General features: G+C 41.3%; 1 protein-coding gene across 4 annotated transcripts; it reads right to left on the bottom strand.

Annotated features, from left to right (window-relative positions):
- Positions 1-2,232: 2,232 nt before the first annotated feature.
- Positions 2,233-17,554, bottom strand: MCOLN3 (mucolipin TRP cation channel 3). 4 transcript variants are annotated; one of them, XM_041483402.1, is made up of 14 exons: positions 17,263-17,554; positions 14,465-14,694; positions 12,553-12,720; positions 11,871-12,024; positions 11,314-11,398; positions 11,138-11,234; positions 10,442-10,541; positions 8,408-8,520; positions 8,182-8,331; positions 6,119-6,220; positions 5,885-6,007; positions 5,154-5,360; positions 4,659-4,788; positions 2,233-3,481 (listed from the first exon to the last, which is right to left on the bottom strand). In XM_041483402.1, exons 2-14 carry the CDS (start codon positions 14,690-14,692, stop codon positions 3,462-3,464), a joined length of 1,677 nt encoding a protein of 558 aa, XP_041339336.1. In that variant the 5' UTR covers positions 14,693-14,694; positions 17,263-17,554; the 3' UTR covers positions 2,233-3,461. The 4 variants fall into 4 exon arrangements, with proteins under 4 accessions (XP_041339336.1, XP_041339335.1, XP_041339337.1 ...); XM_041483401.1 differs by lacking the exon at positions 17,263-17,554 and adding an exon at positions 16,448-16,704; XM_041483403.1 differs by lacking the exon at positions 17,263-17,554 and adding an exon at positions 16,071-16,363.
- Positions 17,555-21,050: the final 3,496 nt, after the last annotated feature.

The following is a 21,050-nucleotide window of genomic DNA, read 5'->3' as shown; positions in this document are numbered from 1 at the left end:
CAGTTACTCCAAACTAGGGCGTTCAAAACATAATGTAGATTCATAAGAGGCATCATTGCAGCAACTGAGCTCTCTACCTGCCCACACAGTGGACATGGGCAGCACAGGGTTCTTACATAATGCTCTCAGATGATGCTGTATTTGGTTGTGGTCACACTGTAAGGGAGACGGAACAAAAGCCCAGACAAACATCCATATGCAGTTTCTCAACATTAGCTGCAAGAGCATTGTGTCAGTTCATGCATGAAAGTTTTCTTAAGGCTTCCTCTGGCACTAGCTACTGCTTGAGGCAGGAAGATTCTCCTCACAGGTGCAGCCACAGGATTTGTTTTTTACAGCAGTGTCTGGGTGTTGTCCTACTTCTTGTTTCTGTTCCTGTCCCCCCATCTGCCAGATAAATTATGCCCTTACACATTTTAATACTGAATAGGTATGAACACATTTGAATTAGATTTCTTACTCTTTTGTATACACACTGTTTAGCTTCTCTTGAGAATGCACTTCAATCCAACATGGAAACTGGTACTTAGAAACAAGTAAGACCACCACCTCTTCCTCTCATGAAGTTTAACTTCATTATGTTAGAAGATCTGAGCTCTGCTGAAAACAAGAAGTTCTCCCTAACTGTACATGCAAAACATTGGCATTGAAATAAGCCTTGGTAGGAAAACAGCTGCTGCCTAATACAGCACTCTGCGACTTATTTTCATGAGGAAATACTGACTATTGGTATTTTCAGGTGACTTTCCAGAGCCCAGTGAGAATCTGAACAAAGAAAATCTCTTACCCCTCCACATCTTCTTGGTCAGGGCTGAAAGCCCTGTTTCCCTTAGGAGGGCATATTTAAGCATGTGTTTATCAGATGCTTTATCTGCTTCCTTGTTCTCCCCAGCTGCATTTTACAGTTCTATCTGTGCCTGCTTGATTGTATCAGCATAAAGATACCAGTGTCTCCAGGATGCAGCTTTACATGTGCTACCAGCATTGCTAATGCTGAGATCACTGATACTCTGAAGTCACAAGGGTTTTTTTAGAATAGGATCATTGTCACACATCTCTGGCTCTGCAAGGCCATAACCAGCACATCGTATGTTGATAAGATTAAAAAGCCTCACCACACACACAACAGCAGCAGCCACAGATCTGGCAGAGCTGTACTTCATCTCAAAAGCAGCCAGCAGGCTGGAAAACACAGCATTGACTCGCTTCTTCTCAGGTGGGCAAAATAGTCAGGCAGATGAAGATCAAGCAATAGAAACCTTGACTTGATGAAGAAGACTTTGCCACATGTATTAGCAATAGAAAGACTATATACAGTGTATTTTCCTGCTTTGTGGTCACCTGTTGTACATTGCCATGCCTTATGCTCATACTGCAGACTTCTATTAACATGCTTTCTCTCTGCTATTTTAAAACTCTGTAAGAATTTGACACTTTAGAGCTCTGTCAAATTTTGTGGAAACTTGCTGCCAATTTAATAAGTTAACAGTAACAAAGCACATGTTCTACCCCATTTCTAAATGAAATTAGACCATTTCTTGCCTTATAACTGTATTGGCAAACAAAGTATTCCATAGCTCTTTACAAAATATACCTGTATTTTAAGTGAATTATTAATCTTAGCTTTCTCTTAACTCTGTATGAAAAAGCCATGTAAGTCTGCCTTCTGCATTTCATTGATCTTAAAAGTGCATGCCACCCTTGCCAAATAAAAGTACATAAATTACTGTACACAATGTGATGTGCACATTATATTTTGTGTGTTGTCAAAGATCCATAAGGAGTTAATTTTGTCAAGAGAAAACATGGTCACTTAATATTTTTTGAGGCAAGACTGCCTTGCATCTTCTTCAAAAGTTTCCAAAGTCTTCAGTCTTAGATGAGTGTTGAAAGAGAAGGAACTCAGTACACAAAACTTTCAGATACTGTGAATAATCTGTTCTGCCTATGCCTTGTACTTGGTTTGCCTTTGCTGAATTTGAGAAGTGTTTTTAGTGTAAGGTTAAATACTTGAATAGTTGTTTCTATGGCAAATTCTGAAATGCTGTTAAGCATCAGCTGGAAACAGGTCCTCACCAGGGTCCATGGGAACTAGCATGGCGACAGGAAATCCAAGTTCACACATTCCACACTCCATTTCATGCTAGAAATTGCATAGCATTATTAAAAAACAAAGCTCCTATATAAACCTGGCAACATATTTACTCTAAAGATGAATACTGACACAGCCCGTATTTACTGCAGCTGTTTATTGTAGCACATTTACAATGTGTAAGCATTCAGACAGAACGTGTTTAGTGTCCTCTACAGCATTATACATTGTCACACTCAGCTACAGCAATGTTGCTCACAAATGCAAGTTCTCTAAAATATGCTTCCCTTTAGTATTCTATTCTGCTCCCAGAGTGAATAGACTATAGAAAATAAGGCATCCATTAAATAGTATCACAATCAACAAAGAATATAAACTAAGTTGTCAAAACTGAACTTTTATAAGAGCTAATGTTTCATCCAGCCACTGACAGTAGCAGGTTATTAGGTTGCTAGGAAACATCCAGTTTCTAAAGCGTGGAGAGATATGACTCACAGAGACATATCTCCTGTGTCCTTAACTCAGTTTAGACTTCAGGTTTACAGACTTGTATTCCAGAGGAAGATTTCAAATTTTTTAAAAAATAGGTTTTTTGAAAGGGTTTTTGTCTGATTTTTCCTTTAAAAACATAAGATCCAAACACTGTTAAGCTGAAGACTGTAACTGACTCTGCCCAGTGCTTGATACATGAGAACATTTCTCCATTCAGCTCATCCCTGAAATTTCAGTTCAGCCTGGCATATCCCAGCCTCTCTGAGAACAGATTGCCACTTACATCCAGTGGTACTTGTGTTTAAAGAAATATTTATTTTATGCTTTCAGCTATATTTGAGTGGTTTGTGTATCAACTCAGAAACAAATTATACCAAATTTCATAGTATTTATTTTTACTGTGACTGCAAATAAACAAAAAATGCTGAAGGATCTAGTGAGTTTTTATTCCTTCAGTAGCAGGTCAGCCACAGACAGATAACGCCTGCAGTACTGAGGGCTAGGTTGGTGTTCAAAGCTGAAGTTGTCCAGCACTAGTTCTACTTATAGTTGAAAGTTACTACATTTATATTCTACTCTTATAATCTAACCAAGTCTCTGAACACAGGCAGGTTTTTACGCCCTTTGCATTCTAGCACAATTTAACTAAAGAATCAAAAGAATAAATCTACTAAAAACCATCCCCAAACCCCCTGAACTAGCAGTGAATGTCTAAACAAAAGTCTGTAAGTTTAGCATAAACTTCTGCCATAGGCTTACACTGTTTCTTGAGAAAAGCAAATTAAGTCTTCAGAAATAGGGTTTTCCACCAGCTCCATTGTCAAGTTCTTGCAATGTGTGCTGTTTTAAAGCCTCCATTATACACTCCCAGAATCCATTAAATATGTCCACTACAACCTGTACAAGAGAGGAGGGGGAAGCTGTCAGGTACCTGCATCAAAATAATAGTTTCACTGTACAAGGAGCCTTAAAAATGCAACTGAACTATTAATAATTTGACATCCATTGACAAGAAACTGCTGTGAACCACCAGAAAACATTCTGAATACAAGACTGCTCTCCTAGATGCTTGATCCCCACTGCACAGTCAGTAGGAAAATTATTACATCCCCACCCTGACCCATCTTATGCTGGCTTTCTTGCCTGGTTAAACTGAGAGGTGTGTGCAGAAAAGGAAATATCAATATGTCCATGCCCTTTACCCAGGAGCAAGATGCCCTGCTCTGCTTCATCCCACACTTTTATCTCCAGTAAGACACTCGGTCAGAACAGAGGGGGGCTCACAGCAGGCTCTGTCATCTCCTTGCTCCAAAATACATCCCCATCTCCTCTGTCTCATAAATACATTCTATCAGGCATATAACAACACAGCTCACCAGGAAAGCCTATTACCAAGGAGTTGCACCTTTGATCTTTTTAATCAAGAGGCAAATATTTTTCAGCTCCCCCACCGAAAGGCTCTCCAGCAAGGAAGACTCAGACTTGCTGCCAGCCAGGTTAAATATAAACCATGTATCCTGCAATCAGTATTCCTGAAGAAACACAACTTCAAATAACTGAAGCATTTTCCCTCCATAATGGAAGTTAGGCAATGTTTTCCAAGTGCTGTGGTAGTATCTTAAACTACATGCTGTCTTAAAACCTTGACAAGCTGATTTTCTCCCCAAGTTTCAGGCCTGTTACCTGCACAAGGTGTGATTAAAAAGTGAATAGAGAACTCCTTCAGTGTTCTCTTAAGTCCTGCCTATTGCAGTGAGTACAGGAAATGTTAATGCTTGCACATTACACCTATGGGGTTCCCAAGTTACTGTATATATTATCTTTCTGTATAATTTTTCACATTGAGTCTTAATTTGGAAGTCCCCTCACATTTTCTAAGAAAATTGTTGGCTGTAGACATTTTGCTGAAGTGCTCTGTTCATTAGAAATAGTTTGGGATTTTTGTGTGGGTTTCCCCCATGCACACAACTTCCCCCAAAATCTAAGTACTTTTCACAAACATTGTACCAGGGACATTTTTTAGCATGTTGCTTTTGTATATACCTTAATAGATAATATTAATATAGATACATACCATTACAACAACAGAAGAGAGATGCAGAACTTTCCTCCTCTAACCTGTACCTCCCAGAGGTTGGTGAGTCTTTGCACTGTGATATAAATTTCTGAAGTTCCGTCTCTGGAAAGCCATCTTGCTGGTAGTGCTAAAAATTGATACTTAATTAAACCTTTAACAAGGCTAAAACCTACAATAAGCCAAATTCTCCCCAGACCACTTTTGAGACACTGCTCAAGTCTGAAAATAGAAAATTCATAGGACCTAATGTGAAAATACTGCTTTTTAGTAGATATTTAGCTTCCATTGGAGCAGAAAAACAGACAGACTTTTTAAGAAAAACAAAGTAGAGAGGGATTAAAAACCCTCCTGTCATCAATTTGCACCCTCAAAAGTAATCATTATATTTATTCTTTAGATTGGCATACACTGCAAGTTAAAATATTGAGGGAGATGAGAGTTTTGGTAGCACCCATCTTGCACTGTTATTCCAACCGAATAGTCTGTGCTTACCTTGACTGTTTCATATGTATCTGTAATGAGTGCAATGAAGAGACTCAGCACCATATAGATGAACAGACTGATGAAGGAGTAGAGGTAGATCCTACTGAATAACCAAACCAAGTAACTTTTCTGCTGCATTTGTGCAAAGGTGGCAAACATGTCATCTCCATTGATCAATGAAAAAAGGCACTCAGAAACCATGTTCAGAGTGCGGAACTAGAGAGGAGGGAAGAAGACAATGACATGTGACTGCTTTATTTGGACACAAAGACTATACATAACATGAAGAACATACACTGAGATGACTGGCTGCCTCAGATCTCTTTTTACACCCAGGGGATGACAAGGTGCAAACAGTAAAACATCTGAGGAACAGTTTGTCGCCTCCTATATGCATGCACATTCAATTCAGATAAGCAAATTTCTCTTTTAAGAGGGATAAACATAATGTCTCTGAAGTTTTAGTCTGATACCAGTGTTCTGCAAAATGGAAATTATTTCTTAAAATATCAGCATGTGATTGGGAGTCACGGCAGCTTCCACTTCTGACTTGGAGCTTTCATAACTTGAGGAAAGTCTGATTGAGTCATGGAAGTCAGACTCCTCAAACAGAGCAGCATCATGTTGAAGATGCACTATTTTTACATTAAGGGAAGCCTTGACATGGAGAACTAGAAAACAGCAGTAGTAGTCTCTCATTCTGTTATTCAAGTTATCTTTTTTCATGGTCAGACCATTACCTTCACGTGGTACGGTCCCAGTACAATCCATCCACAGAAACAATAGCCCAGGTAGATCATAGCAGCACAACAGCAGAACCTCATTACATTGGGTAATGCTGCTCGCAGTGTTAGGATGAGAAGCTGCACAAGGCAATGCAAACAGTTAGAATTTAACCAGAAACTTCTTCCAGTCCTCTTATAGCAACAAACAGAATAAATACCAACAATATGAAGATCCCAGGAGATCCTTACATTATACTTCTGAAAGAAACCTAGGTAGCGAATGACTCCAAGCCACACAAGCATAGTAGATATTCCTAAGAGTATGCTGCAGACATCATAACTTGTCAGGCTCTGAAAAAAAGCAAGATAAGAAGCAAAAAAAAAAAAAAAAAGGAAAAAATTAATTATTGCAACAACTGACAGATTACAAATTATGACTCTCATTATTACAAAGATTTGTTTAGAAACATTTTTCCTTCAGCAAACTCTCCCATTTAGAAATCAGTTTGAGGCAATATACATTAGAGAGAGGTCCCATGAAATAGCAGGGACACTTTGAAGTGCAAGTGATTTCATGAGCTGCTCATGCCTTTACACATGGCTGTTTGTACATCAGATTCTAACAAGATGAGCTTTATTTGCAAGGCCAAGAGTGCAGGTGCACGGCAGAAGCAGAGACACCTCCTCTGTACCCAGCTCACCAAGATCTACAGTGGCACTGCAAACATTTTTATGCTGCTTCTAGACTTGCAGTAACTGCTTCCGGAATCTGCATTAACAGATTCCTCAGAGTATCTTAGCAATCTCTGCACTGCATCCAAATGGACAGTGTAAACATGACACAGAACAAATAAAGTTGTTTCACTAGTTAGGAAAAGCTCTTTGTAAAAATTAGCATGACTTGTCAGCATTGCTCAGATAAATACTCAGGAGGATCTTGTTATGTAGTTGGGAACTATGAGCTGTATAAAGCTATCAAGGAGAAGACTAATTAGCTTCTAATGAATTCTATGTGGAATTTATATCTATTGGCACTTTGCTGGTTTTTCCACCTATAGATACTGGCCTGTTTTCATCCAAATTAGCATGTACTCTGTTCCTGAACTGCAGCTCTACTCTGGCATGGATCATGACAGCTTATTTGAAAAGTTTTCATTCATTTCTGTTTCTATTCTCCTAAGAATAAAACATAAATAATAGATATTGGCAATATATATTGGCTAATCTTTCCTATCAGCATAATTCATTTAGAGCTTGACAAGAAACAATTTTAGGATACTTTAATGTGAACTTATTATTCAACCACATTCATAGAGTAACATGGAACAGGATCTTGTTTTGCAAGTCCACAAGGCTTGCAAAATGGACGAAAATGTACCTGTAGAGAGGACTTTTAGTAAAATACTCTTACATATATAAATACATGTATGTATAATATAAAATACAGGAATCCCAAATGCAAGGTCTTATTCCAATCTTGTTCTCTTCTTTGCTTTTCCCAAAGCAGGATGGAGGTATCTGTTGTCTTAGCCAGCTTCCTCGCAACTTCTTTCTACTCTCAGTGAGTTTATAGGTCCTATGGTGAGACAGGGCAGTTTGTACAGGGTGTTTGTGATAGTCAAGCTGTCAGCAGATGGATTTCAGACCCATCCTCTCATCACTAGTGTCCAAAGTTCACTATGTTGCAATGTCACACTTCAATGTCTGCTACAGATTTTGTGAAGAACAATATTATCTGAATATCAGAGTGCTTCAGGATAGCATATTCTAATAATTTTTCTCCCCTAATTCTGTCAAACATAATGTTTTACATCTTTTGAGTTTTGTCCATATCAAGTTTATTTTAGAAAGTGAAAGCCCAGACCCTGCTGTGGCTGACTGTTATGTACTTGCTGGAAAACAGAAGTTGGGAAAGCAGCAAAGTGATATTTAAGGAGAGAGACTCTGTTAAACACTTGTAAACAGAGTTCCAAAAGTTAAATTCTAGATTTGAAGAAATTCATCAAATGAGTAAATATAAGTGAGGAAGGCAGGAAGTCAACAGTCAAACTTTCAGAGATGAACTACATTTTATTCCTCAGAGTCACAGGGAGCAAAATAATTCAGCACTATAATATAGAGTGATATTTGGAGTTTTTAAATCTTGCTACTAGAAAAAAGATGCATGAGTTGCAATTCTGGAGGAGAAGATAGAGTTTTAAAATGTCATGCCACTCAGAAGCAAGTACAGCCAGCCTACAGTCTTCTGAGAGATTTAAACCTAGGTTAGACAGAAACAGTTTTGCTTCCATCTGACAGTGTGAAAAGCCTACCTTAGCTTGTATCTCCATCTTTAGAGTTGATCCAACAATAGTTAGGACATCACTAACTATAATCAGGATGTACCATCCATTGACAAATTCCATTTGATCACTGAAAGATACTTCTTTCTTATAATAATATAGGAAAAAGCTTACAAATTCCTAGGGGAAAGGAGGAAAGAAAACAGTTAATAGTCTTACACAAGACAAGGCTTTCCAAAGAAGGAGCTATACCCACCCTTTGGAGCCAAATTCCTTTAATCACTGATCGTGTGCAGAGGATCAATGAAGCCAGACAAGTCACTATGACAAAAGCATCAAAGATCATCATGTAATGAGTGTTCTTCTGTACTGCAAGAACAAAAATGTACATGTTTATAGTGCATTTATTTTTCTTGACCATTGCTGAAGTAAAAATCAAGTTTTGATATTAACTATATTTATACAACTGAATTAATAAAAATCTTAGCATTTTTTCCCACAAAAGTTTATCTGACATATTTTATGAGAGACACAAGTGCATCTGCACTACAGATACCATGTCAATAAATTTAGGAGGGTTGATACCATATCAAAGATATACCAAAGTGTGAGTGCTTCTTACAGCCCTGCAGGATTATAGATGAGAGTTAATCATTTTACAGGGACTGGAATGGCCTTTGGAGTCATAGAGCTGTTCAGAAATATTTTTTTTATATCCTAGGAACATTATTATATGTATCTTCTCTCTCAGATCAGTATTTGATAATCAGTTTTTCTGTCCTAGGGCAGCGCAGATAACTCGTACTATTGCTCAGCTAGTCAAGACCAGCACTGAATTAGACACGAGTACTCCATCTCTTATGTTACTAAAATTCACATTCTTGGTCATCTTATGTTAAACATTGCACCAAATCTTTTTGTTTCTTTGTTTGTTTTTATACCTACCATACAGCAGAAAATAGGTGAGACAGTAGAAAGATTCGATTTTTAATGCTGAAAGGATGGTGGTTTGAGGAAAAAAAATCAGACAAGTAAATGCTAAATTTGCAAGGACACACACCAGTTCTACAAAATGGGCTGGTAAAATTCTATTTGACTTCACAAACTGCCCTACTCAGAAAAAGCCCACCCAGTACTTCCTTGTTACACTGCTGCCATTTAAGTTGGTTTTGCCACGTAGTGCAGAACAGCAGTAAGTTGTTATTATGCAGCTGCAGCCTGCTACCTGCCCACCTTTCCCTGGGTTTCAGAGAGGGGCTCCGGGAGCTGCCTTTGTGCTTGAGGCACCCTCGGGCACCCAATGCGGACCGCGGGGCAGCGCCGCCCGCAGGGCACTGCTGGCACGGCAGCCGCGAACCAGGGCACCGGGGCTGAGCTCCGGGATGCGCCTCCTTCGGCCCCCAATAATCCATTGCAGTCTGGATCTTCACAAAAACACCACTTAGCCTCTTCCACTACCAGCCCTTCATTCCCTAACACAGGCATAGCAACAGAGAAAGTGGCAAAGTAGAAAGAAGGACCCAGTTCATCCTATTGCATTGTGGAATCTAAAAGTCCTGGAAAACTTCTAACTACCAAAGAGATTACTTTTGCTAATGAAAAAAAGATGCATCCTATTGCATTGTGGAATCTAAAAGTCCTGGAAAACTTCTAACTACCAGAGATTATTTTTGCTAATGAAAAAAAGATTATGTTTTGACCAGGCCAAATATCTGCCAACAAAGGTGGCTCATTCTTGTGAGTGACTATATAAGAAATTTAACTATCCCGTGCACCTCAGTTATAGCCAAATACACAGCAAATGGCATTTAAACAACAATCAGAAGTATTTCTAGCCATTCTGCTCCAGCAAGCTTTACCAACAATGCTTCCTTATCTTTCCTGGTGCTAAGTGCTGAAATAGGAGTAAATCAGCTTCAACTTTCCACCACTATCATGTGTCCTGTTACCTGGTGCTAGAACATTTCACAACTCTGCCTTAAGAAATCAGCAGCGTGCTCAGTAATGAAAGAGAGAAGGGTGCACAGGGAGGCATTGAAAAAGTTTGGTTTGACATTATCAGTGATGCAAGCCTTAAGAACTGCTACAGAAAGCAATGGTGTGACTGGATTCCCAGGTTTTCAGATCAGGGTTGAAGAACAACAAATTCTTAGAAAATCAGATTTAGAGTGCACATACCAGAGATTGTATGTCAATGGTGCCTCACCTTTTCATAAAGAAAAAGGTTAACAAACATTGTGCTAGTGGACAAAATTTCATCATGAAAATTTAACACATCTATGTCACTTACTTGATCCAGAAACATGCCAATCTTTACATTCCCTGATTGCTATGTCATTGTCTAGACTTATTTTAATTCTTCCACTGTGTGCTTTATTATCGAACACGATCTGTATTAAAAAACAACAAATTAAAAAAAGATGCATGTCTTTATAAAGTTAAACAATTACATATGTAGCCCACTGTATTGCTAAGCCTGCATAATGATGCAGAATAATTATCCTAGGGGAGAAGCTACAAAACTTTTCTAAGCTTAAACTAATTCAAGTATCTTCAAATAAATGCTGTCAAAATGAAAGACAAATCTGCTGAACCATGTATTTGTCATAAATTGCTTGATCGGTTAGTCACTAGGTGAAATTTTTTGAAACTACGTTCTCATTGCTCCATGATCTGAAAACAACCTTTCCCAGAACCATCTCTAAAGAGAAGAGATTTACACTTCCATTATACTTCAGATGGATTAGAGCACAAGTGGCTGTAAGCCAAGCAAGTACTTCAGGACCACATCAGGAGCACTCAAAGCTTAACAGTGACAACTGCTAGTTATTTACAGGGTACACTAAGCCCTAACAGAGTAATCCAGGCACCACTGACCCAGTGGTACTCAACACTCTTCAGAAAACACCTGTGCTGACTGTGTGCAGTAAACCAGCAAGTCATGTTCTGGTTTTGAACAGGAAGCCACGTGGCAGCTTCCACGTACCCGCAGAGTGAAATCGTAACAGTCGGGGAGCTCGTGGTGACGAACGGTCTGGAGATTGATTGCCTTCAGATTGAACGTGAGCTGCACTGCCACCAGCCTGCAACAGAGCTTCGGGTTAGCCCTGCACAGGGACAATGCACCAAAACCCCAACACAGGAGGTGTCATTCCTCCTCACCTGGGGAAATCCAGAGTGAAATTCAAATTGTGCTTTCCCATTGTTGTGTTGTCTAGTGAAGTCGTTGGCTCAATGTACAAGCAGTCTGGAATGGATAAGGACTCACAACAATATCTCATGGATTATCAGGTTCTTTAACTGTAATCTGCCTGTCCCACTCCCGAGGCTGTTATGAGCTGTAGGCTACACCAGACAAGATAGCACACTTGAGTGAGGAGTCATCTGAGAAGCCAACTGACAAATACACTGGCTTCCTTGAACACCAGCCAAGTTGCTCATCATGAATTCACAGGGATCACTCCTAAAAATTAGCCCCAAACACTTGTACTAGATGGTTACCAGAGCTAAAGGCTCATTGCTTCTTTGTGGCATTAGACATTGGAGATGAGGGCTAGAGGTTAGTTACACAGAAGTTTTCTTACCAGTTCTGGCTACTAGTAAGTTCAATACAGATTATGTGATAAGACTATACCATACTGTAAAGTTTTTAAAAGAATTTATCAAAAGTGTAGGTCCCACTCTCCCAAAGAACAGATAAAGTAGATTAGGTTCATCACCAGTCACAATCTCTGGGTCTATATCAAAGGTGTCGTTTCCAGGACAGATGATTCCTCGCTTGTAGAACTGCTGACAAACAGCCAGAGGTGTCTCTTCTGCTCCCCTCTTCTCATAAGCATGATTGCCAACAGAGATGTTGGGCAGCTGGAGGTACTAAAGTTCAAAACAAACAAACCAAGTTAAATAGCAACAAAACTGTTAGTCTCTGAGAAAAAAACAAAACAAAGCAAAACAAAACAATGAAACAAAGCAAAGCAGAAGTGTTTGAATTGGTAATAACCCATCTATTTTATTTAAAATATCACTTAAAGAACTGTGAAACCTCAACCATACAACAGCTGAGTCCTCAAATGTCTTAAGGTATTTGACAAAAACATTAAGTACAGGATTTGGATCTAAATATCTTTTTGCTTATTGTGTTTTTCTCCTTACAATCCTTAGTAGAAAGCTAATTTGTTACTTGCAAAGGATTCTGGCTAAAATCAAAGGAGTGCTTTTAGTATAGAACCAGTACACTGATTAGCTTTAAGGATGTTATCACACTAAAGTGCTCTAGCAATGACAGAAAACCTAAATGAGTTGATGTTTTAGTCTTAAGCAACTGACATAGAAGTTCAATTCAAAAAAAGGTATCCAGGCAAAGATCATATATATTGTACATATTGCAGCAACAATTCCTACCTGGTTTATTGCAAAGAATATCTGGTCATAGACATCTGTTTGTGTGTATACAGCATAGGTATCATCCATTCTGTCCATATATCCTTTCAAGAACAGGTGTTTGAATGCAACAGTGTTCTCTTCTTTGAAGGCAACCACCATTTGGTTGCTCAATCCAAAAACCACCAGCTGAAAAAGACATTTATATTTCCTGTTCAAAGTTGACTTCTAGATTAACATATGAACCCTGTTCTAGCAACAGTCAGTCTTTTGCCTCACTGGTAGACACAGCAATTACATGCAGGCTGCTCCATTCCTCAGCTGGTCAAATGAAAGCTTGACTTTAAGGAAACAGTGAGTTTCACAATGTGTCTTTAACACGTTTACAGCATCTTGGCCAAGGACTTGAATTTTTACAAAGAAAATTATACCATCTCACTATCGAGCTCCCTATATACTGTTACACATGCTTTGTTAGTTGGCCTGGCGTCAATTGACTTGCCCTGGGGGAATATCATTGTTCCTCGAGGAGCCAAAAAGGCAGGACGAGACTTAACAAGAACCCGCTTTGAAGTCCTTACTCCAGTGCACAAAAGGGAAATTGAGGACAACTGAGGAAAACAAACATCTCTCAATCAAGTTTCAGTGCAAAGCACTTTGAGAATAACTCATCAAAGCTGTGCTTGTAACAGGATAACACCTGAAGCTGGTAAAAAATATATATTGCAACCATTCATGAAAAGTGAGCACAAAACTCTGTTAGCTACTATCCAGACTGGAAAAGCTTTCCAGAAGTACATGATGTATTGTTTCTGGGAGCTCACAATTCTCTTGACTGTTGTTTCAAATCTGGCATCAGGTGCATTGTGAAGAAACTCATCAGAGATAAGTCTGAATCAGTAGTCTACAGATTTATGGCCATGGTGCAAACTGGATATGCAGGTTTTGATAAGGGTAACTCAGTTACAGAGATACTGAAATGCTCTGTAGGCAAGCTCAGCCCACAGGAATACACCAGCAAACCAACACTGCACAGACTGAATTACCACAAGGCAGATTTAATCTGAAAATACGAAATCAGCATCAGCATTAGTTTCTTTCTTATTTGGATTCTTCCATCATCAAATTTTACTTTTAGCTGCAAAATGGGAGAGATGACAATCAGAGAATGATGACACATTTAGAAACGAAACGGTAAGGGACGCAAACATGCTGCCAGATGCACAGCAGGAGAACTTTTTCTGCAGCTTGTGCCATCATTCATGCAAATGGAAAGAAAACATTCTTTTCTATACATGTATTGCCACAGCACTGGCATGATCATAAAGAGAAATCACGTGTGGGCAACTCTGAAGGATCATCTGAGGACTTAGAAAGGTTTTGTGAAAACTTTATTGTACCTTAACCACAGAACTTTGAGACAACCAATTGTGTTTTGAGCAGTAGATAAATATGTTATATAAAACCTTTGGTGCAAGGCTGGGTGAGAGGAAGAGTGAGGAAGAATTTCTGAGGTTTTTTTCAATGCAAGAGTTTGTATGTCACCAATTTCAGTTCTTATCACTGTGATATTGAAACAGAAACGACTTCTCCTTCCCTCAAACACAACAGTGAAGCAGGTATTGGGGTAACAGATGTGTAGGGATGCCATCCTTTGCGGGGGGAAACGTCAAAGAAAAAACAAAAGTGAAGTAAAAGGTCAAATGGAGCCATTAAACACCATCTGTTCCTTTCATCTGTACTGGAAGGCTATTTTTTTCAGTCCATAGTTTTATGAGAAAATTAGGCCACCTGAGATCTTAGCTACATATATGTAAATAAGATAATTTTGCAATCTATCCTTTCCCTTTCTCTGCACCACACTATGAATAGCACATCACCTGCATTCATTTGACTCCCCATAAGCTGAGTCCCTGCTTCCATAGGTACTCACCTGGACTGTAACCATTACTATTTTGAGTAACTGAATCCCAAGTTTCCAAGGCTTTCTGCCCCGAGCCCAAAATTTCTCACATGGGTTCATGAAGAAAAATTTTAACTTCCTTCTAAGCTGGTCTTCCAAAAGCCCCTCCTGTGATACTGATGAGTGTCGTTTGTAGCTGCAAAGGTTTTCATCGTCATGTGGACTGCAGCTGCTCACAGCCACTTCGGGATTTTCCATTTCTGAAAAGAAAATCAGTTCTTGTCTGGTGAAAAACCTGCAAGCATCAATATAGTAGCAGGAGATCAGTCTGCACTAACAACCTGGACTCCAGAGGTGTTCATCTTCTGTGAAAGGCACTTACACTGTACACTGAATTTCAGACCTTTCACTTATTATTGCACACGTTCTGCAGAACTCCAAGAAAAATATGGCCAAGTTCTTAAATTTACAGCTAGGCTGCCAGGACACTTATTTAATAGTGGAATTTCTGTCCATTTGGACTTACAGGATCACTTCCTGAAAACTTCTTCCTCTCTCACTTGACAACAACAGCCTATGTGCGAGACATCCTGACTCAAGAGGAGCACCAAAAAGCCTCTCATGACCATTCACTCTTCTGGAAAAATTGCTGTAGCTAGGATTTTCTCCCACACCTACAAGCCTAAGCCCAGTCCCTGAAAGAAATGGAATTTTCAAGAGAGGCAGAGGTTTTCTTATACATTACTATTAGCATGGTTTACTCTTGGAAATGAAGCATGACAAATTGCAATTCAGATAAATCACCTGAGGCCATTAACTTGTGATTTGGCAGGATTATGTATTTTTCTTTTGCCCTAAAAGACTCAATGCAAATCACCAGTGATAATGAACCAAACAAAAAGACCAAGAGGTAATTGAATCATGATTAGCCAAAGAGGCTCACATCTGAGTTCAGTATGAGGGGAAAAGATTAGATAAGAACCTTATAAACATGTTTTGAGACATTACTCTGCATAGTATTCAGCATGTTCATATTTTGATCTGTTACTAAATTAAACATTTTATAAATGCTTTATAAAATACTAAAGAACTAGCCAGGAATATTTTTTTTCAGATGACATTAAGAACAGAGAAGACAGCCTTGGCTGTGAATAAAGATGCGCCTTATTTATTTTTGATTCCCATAAGAATAGTTTTGTATATAACTCAAACAAAAAATCATCATCAAGATTGACCAAAGGCATTTTTACAAATGTCCAGTCACATCCAGTCTCCTCCAGCAGCCCCTGCACCCAGAAGAACAACAGTCTGTTTTAGACATGACTCGAGACCTTCAATTTCCTCAGCTGTCAGGGAACGCAAGAAAAGTCTGGAGTCAGCAGTGTAACACTAAGAACAGGCCCATACAGAGGCCAAAAAAGTTCAGCTCCTGTTTTATCAGACTTCCATTGTCCTGCAGGATAGAGTACAGTCTGCTGTGGTTACCGCTCACCTTTCCGACAGCTGACCCAGCATTTCTAAAATTAAGCCCTATTATGCCACTGCAATACTCCTGTCAATATCAGTGCTAGATTTAAAACAATAAAAAAACCCACAAAAAATAAAAATCCCCAAACACCGACAAACCCAAACCCACTTCTGGCCCCGCGGTGGGCTGGAGGCGCCGTTCCCGCCGGCGCAGCCCCGTGCTCCCCCACAGCCCGGGCCGGGGTCTGGCCAGCCGGGGCGGTCACAGCCGGGGCGGTCACTGCGGGCCGGGCCGGGCCCTTCCCTCAGCCGTCCTCCCCTTGCCAGCCGCTGCCGGCGGTTCCCGGCCCCGCGGGCTGCCGCAGCCTTGCGGACGGCACAGGGGCCGAGGCGGAGCCGCCCGCGCCCGCATCGCAGGCCCCGGCCAGGCCGGAGCGCGGCAGCCGTGCCCCTGCCGGCCTCGGCGCCCCTTCACCGCGGCACCCCACAGGCGAAGCCGAGGGCGCACCCCCGCCCGCCTCCCCGCCGCTAAAGGCTCCCGCGTACCTGCCACCGGCACCGCTCCTGCCGCTCCCCGGCCTCAGGGGGCTGCCGCCGCCGCGGGGGCGGCCGTGGGAGCGCCGTGCCCGCAGCCGCCCCCGCGCCCTCCCGGCTCCGCTCGGCCGGGCGGGAGAGCCGCGGCCTCCGCCAGCCCGCCCCGGCCCCTGGGGTGCCGGGCTAGGCTGGGCTGTGCCGTGCCGGGCTAGGCTGGGCTGTGCCGTGCACACCGGCACCCGCGGCCTCTGACACCTTGTGCCGCGCATCTCCCTCCTGCCGCACGTGACGGGCGGCTCTCCGCACTGTAATGCACTTCCTACAGGGTGGTAGTGCCGGCTCCAGATTTACTGACCTAGGCTGCTCCACCAGGGGAAGTCATGTTGTTATAAATAGCTGTGTCGCACCCCTCATAAAAAAATCCCAAACAAATTAAAAAAGCCCCAAAAATCGCTTTCAGGTCGCAGAACTGTAGTTATGAAGGGCAGCTAGTGGTACGGTGAACATGCTGAAGTCATTCCACTTATACACAATTAAGCTATTAAAGTTATTAACTGAACTTCAAAGAGAATGGATTCCTGCCTCGGGTCTGTGCCAGTCCCACTGCACTGTGGAAATGATCCCTTTGGCGTTGCTGCCTGACAAGAGGATAAACCTCAGGTTATAACTCTGCACAGTCTTCAGCTGCCTAATTTGCACCTCTGGTATAAAAGGAGAAGGGAAAATAAGGCCAAGACCAAAACAAGGAGAGTAGCAGGCATTTTGAGAAAGGGAACTTCCCGGCTGTACAGTTTGACAAGGAAGACAGAAGGGACCCTCCTGCTTACCATAAGAAGGGGTGGATGAACCTCAGTGGCACCAAGGACCAGCACCGGGTGCTCCGCACAGGGAGAAAGATACTCCGGGGCTCCTTGTGTTTTACATTGCAGCAAGGCAAACTAAATTATTTTTATGCATCCAAAATGCAAAAGATATAGATTACAAATCGTCATATTAACAAACCGCATCGAATCGCCTCAATCCCAGCGGGAGACGGCCTCAGCACTGCCCGGCAAACACCGAGGCGGTGTCTGGGCTGGGGTGCGCGGGTGGCCTGGCTGCAGAGGGGACTGCCACCGCCTGTCGCCTACAGACCCCATCATGCCCCGCCCTCCAGAGTCCCGCCGGCGGCGCGTCTTCCGCGCACGGCCTGCTGGGACGAGTAGTTCTTGTCTGGCGCGTCCCTTCAAGCTGCCGCCGCGGGGGCGGGTTTGCAGAGCAGGGCGCTGATTGGCTGTCCGAGCCGTCAATCACGGCTGGTCCCGTCGCCATGACAACCGCGCGCCGCCGGGGACGCGCCGGGCGGGGCCGCGCAGGTAGGGGACAGAGGGCACGGAGGGGACCCGCAGCGCTGTGGGAGCGGTGACAGATGCACGACCCCCGAGCGCACGGGCAGCAGCCGGCAGGGCACAGCCGCCGGCGCCGAGCCCGCCACTGCCCCGTGCGGCCGGGCCGCCTCCGCCGCCTTCCCGCGGCACGGGCAGCGGGCCCGAGGCAGCGCCTTCCTCAGGGGCCTGAGGGGAGCTGGGGCTGCGAGCGCTGCCCCGCGCCGCTGCAAACCCCTCAAACCCACACGGCATCTCGTACCAGCCACCCAGCTCTCACAGCTCGAAGACGAGAGGGTTCTTTTTCTTACCTCTTCTTAAACAAGTCTTATCTAATGTAAATTTTTACAATATGGCATTTCTGTTTCAAAAGTCGCGACAGTGCAACATATGTTGCTGTTCGGTTCCTGGCAGGACCATGTTATCACAACTTCTATGTCATACTTAGTAACTTTTTAAGCACTAACCACATTGTTACAACATTTTAATAAGCTGGACCAGCGGTACTGGCTATACCAGAAGTTCTGTTCCGGTAAGATAATAGTAAAGCCCCATTTCCACTCTTTCCACCCTTTTTTTTTTTTTTTTTTTTGGATTTGTGGTTTAATTTCTACAGGCAGATGTATTATCATTATTTTTAGTAGCCCTCAATCAATTTTTCATCTGTCAGTTTGCCCTGTTACATTCTGAAATTGTGTGCTTCTGGCAGCTGTCCTGTCCACAGGCAGTATATTTTCAAATTCACACACTTATTGTGCAATTAAACCCTTCTGCACGCCTGTTGTTTGTTCCCAGTTGTTTGTTTCACATGAGCTGGCTCATGTGATGCCAGCTCAATCTCGTGTTAGGACCATGAATCAGCATCTCCTGGTCACTTTCTCTGTGTCCCTTGTGATTTCACTGACTTCTATCATATCATTTTCAGGCTAAAAATAATCCTAGTTTATTCCCAGTACAAAATATGTTCTATGTCTTCAATCATCCCTGTTATACCTTTTCCAATTTTAATCTATTAGAGTAAAAGAAAGGTGAGAATCAGAACACAGTATTAGCCAACATTCTAATGAAGTTTTCCATTTTGTTCTCTTATGGCTTTCTTATTAATTCTTAATCTAATTTTACATATATTGTACTTACCATCCCAGATACTGTAATTACACCTACTGGTTTCTATCAAATAACAAAATCAACCCCAGGTTCAAGTAAGCCTGATTTAATGGAAAGTTGTAAGTGTGAAACCAGGTACATTCAAATTGAACTCTTTATATGCTGAAATGATCATTGTCAAAACTTCAGCTTAACTCCCTACAACTTACAAAGTGAAGTTGTGTCCAAATATGCACGAGGATTATTAATAATTTTTAATAAATTTGTATTATTTGCTCTTTGTGTAGAGCAAAATAGAATAAATTTAATTAAAGGCAACATTGCATGCGAAATTCTAGAGAGACAAAGTCATTTTCAAGATGGTATTTTTAACAAGTTCCTAAATGTTTACCAACAGAAATGTGGTTTTTAGCTTGCTAGTGATACAACAAATTAAGCAATTAGCACATGGCTTTGATCCTTTCCTTGTAGTGCTTTTGTAAAATGGACATGCATCCAATGCTTCTGTCATTCCAAATTATAGTAAATTACAGTCCTAAAATAGTAATGCACACAAAGTTGACCTGAAATCATGCAATTAGGCAACTAATGAATCATTCTGTGTCCTCAAATCAGGTGGCATCTTTTGCAGAGCTGACAGCTAATTAGTTTTTGCCTTTTGCAGAACCTAGCAACTTCACGGATTGGTTTTTAGCTGTAAATGTTTCAGTACATTAAATGATTAGGAGAACACTCTGATCTTATTTTTTCTCTTAAGCCTAATGTTCAAAATATTAGAGCCATCTGTAAACAAACCAGGCTATTAAATGTCAAACAGAGTTGTCAAATATTTACCCAGATTTTAGCAATTACATAATGTAACACTGTGTTCCACTGGAAAACTGCTGAAAAACTAGACTGAACATAATTAATGAAACCTAAATATTACTTACTTTCTAAAAATAAAATACATGGCAATATTTATGACAATTCTCAAATCTATAATTTTATAGCACTCTTAAAATTTCCAAATTATGTTCATTTAAATGTTGTTTCCAACCTCTTCTCAATCACAGAATCATGAATTTTTATAAACCTAATGGAAAGGCGTAATACATTTGTGTGTGCTTGACAAGTCCTTTTTAAATTACCAGTATAGAAATACCCTAGAGAGAGAGAGAATAGGAACTAAGCATAGATTAAAAAATTAATCATTTTGGTCACATTTTCAGAGAGTCAACTAATATAGAATGATTTTTTCATGGCTTTCTTGATAGCATTTAGTATTCTGCATAAAAACTTAGGGAAAAAAAAAAAAAAGCAAATCCCCAAACTAAGAGGTAACTACTGAAAATAGTAGCTTTTGACTTACATATTGGGACTTTTGTTCTAGTATACTTTTTTGGAAGAGGTGAGGTACAAAAGGCTTCTCCTCAACACATATTTGAAAGTTTGGTGTGTGTGTTTCTTGAAGGCAACACCTAGAGGTTACCATATTCCTGTGTAAGAACCAGCTTTGCATCCAGGCTTTGTAAATGGCTGTGGGCCTGGTTGTGCTTCCAGAGAAGTCTCTGGGAGTTTGCCTCGGCTTTCTCTGCAGGCCTTCCCTGTTTCCTGACCACTGACAATCCCACGGCCACAGGAGGACGGAGGGGAGGGCGATACAGTGCTGGGGGTGTTGTAGAAGAGGATAAGCAGGCTGTAGTTGTCTATCTGCTTTCCGGCCAGGAGGCCCTGTGCACCCCAGAGGGAAGCACCAACAGCCCCAGTGACTGCTCTGTCCTCTGCAGCCCTGAAACCTTTGCATTAACAAATGCAGATACAGGCACAGGCACTGACACCAGCTTCACCACCACAGCCCTTCTCTGTACTGCTGCAACTACCTCTGCACCTCCTCCTTTCAGTGAAGGAGGAGGGGAACTGATTACTGGGATGCCATTTTCAGAGTTTTAACTTTTTTTATCGGTAAAAATATGCTTGAAATCTGTTGAAAGGGATGTTTTTATTTGCGAGTTATTTTACTAAACATAGGATGTGACTTATGTCGGCCTTCTCAGTGTTTCCTCCATTCATGTGACTTAGAGATTAGGATACTCAGAGGAACTCACTCAAAATTTCCAAACTAGCTTTGTTGCAGTGCATAATTATGAAACGGTGAATTAAAA

Source organism: Pyrgilauda ruficollis, unplaced genomic scaffold (genome assembly GCF_017590135.1).
Source record: "Pyrgilauda ruficollis isolate IOZ18807 unplaced genomic scaffold, ASM1759013v1 scaffold6, whole genome shotgun sequence".
NCBI classification, from domain to species: Eukaryota; Metazoa; Chordata; class Aves; order Passeriformes; family Passeridae; genus Pyrgilauda; species Pyrgilauda ruficollis.
Note: the sequence above shows the minus strand (reverse complement) of the source record. Positions and strands in the feature narration are given on the sequence as shown.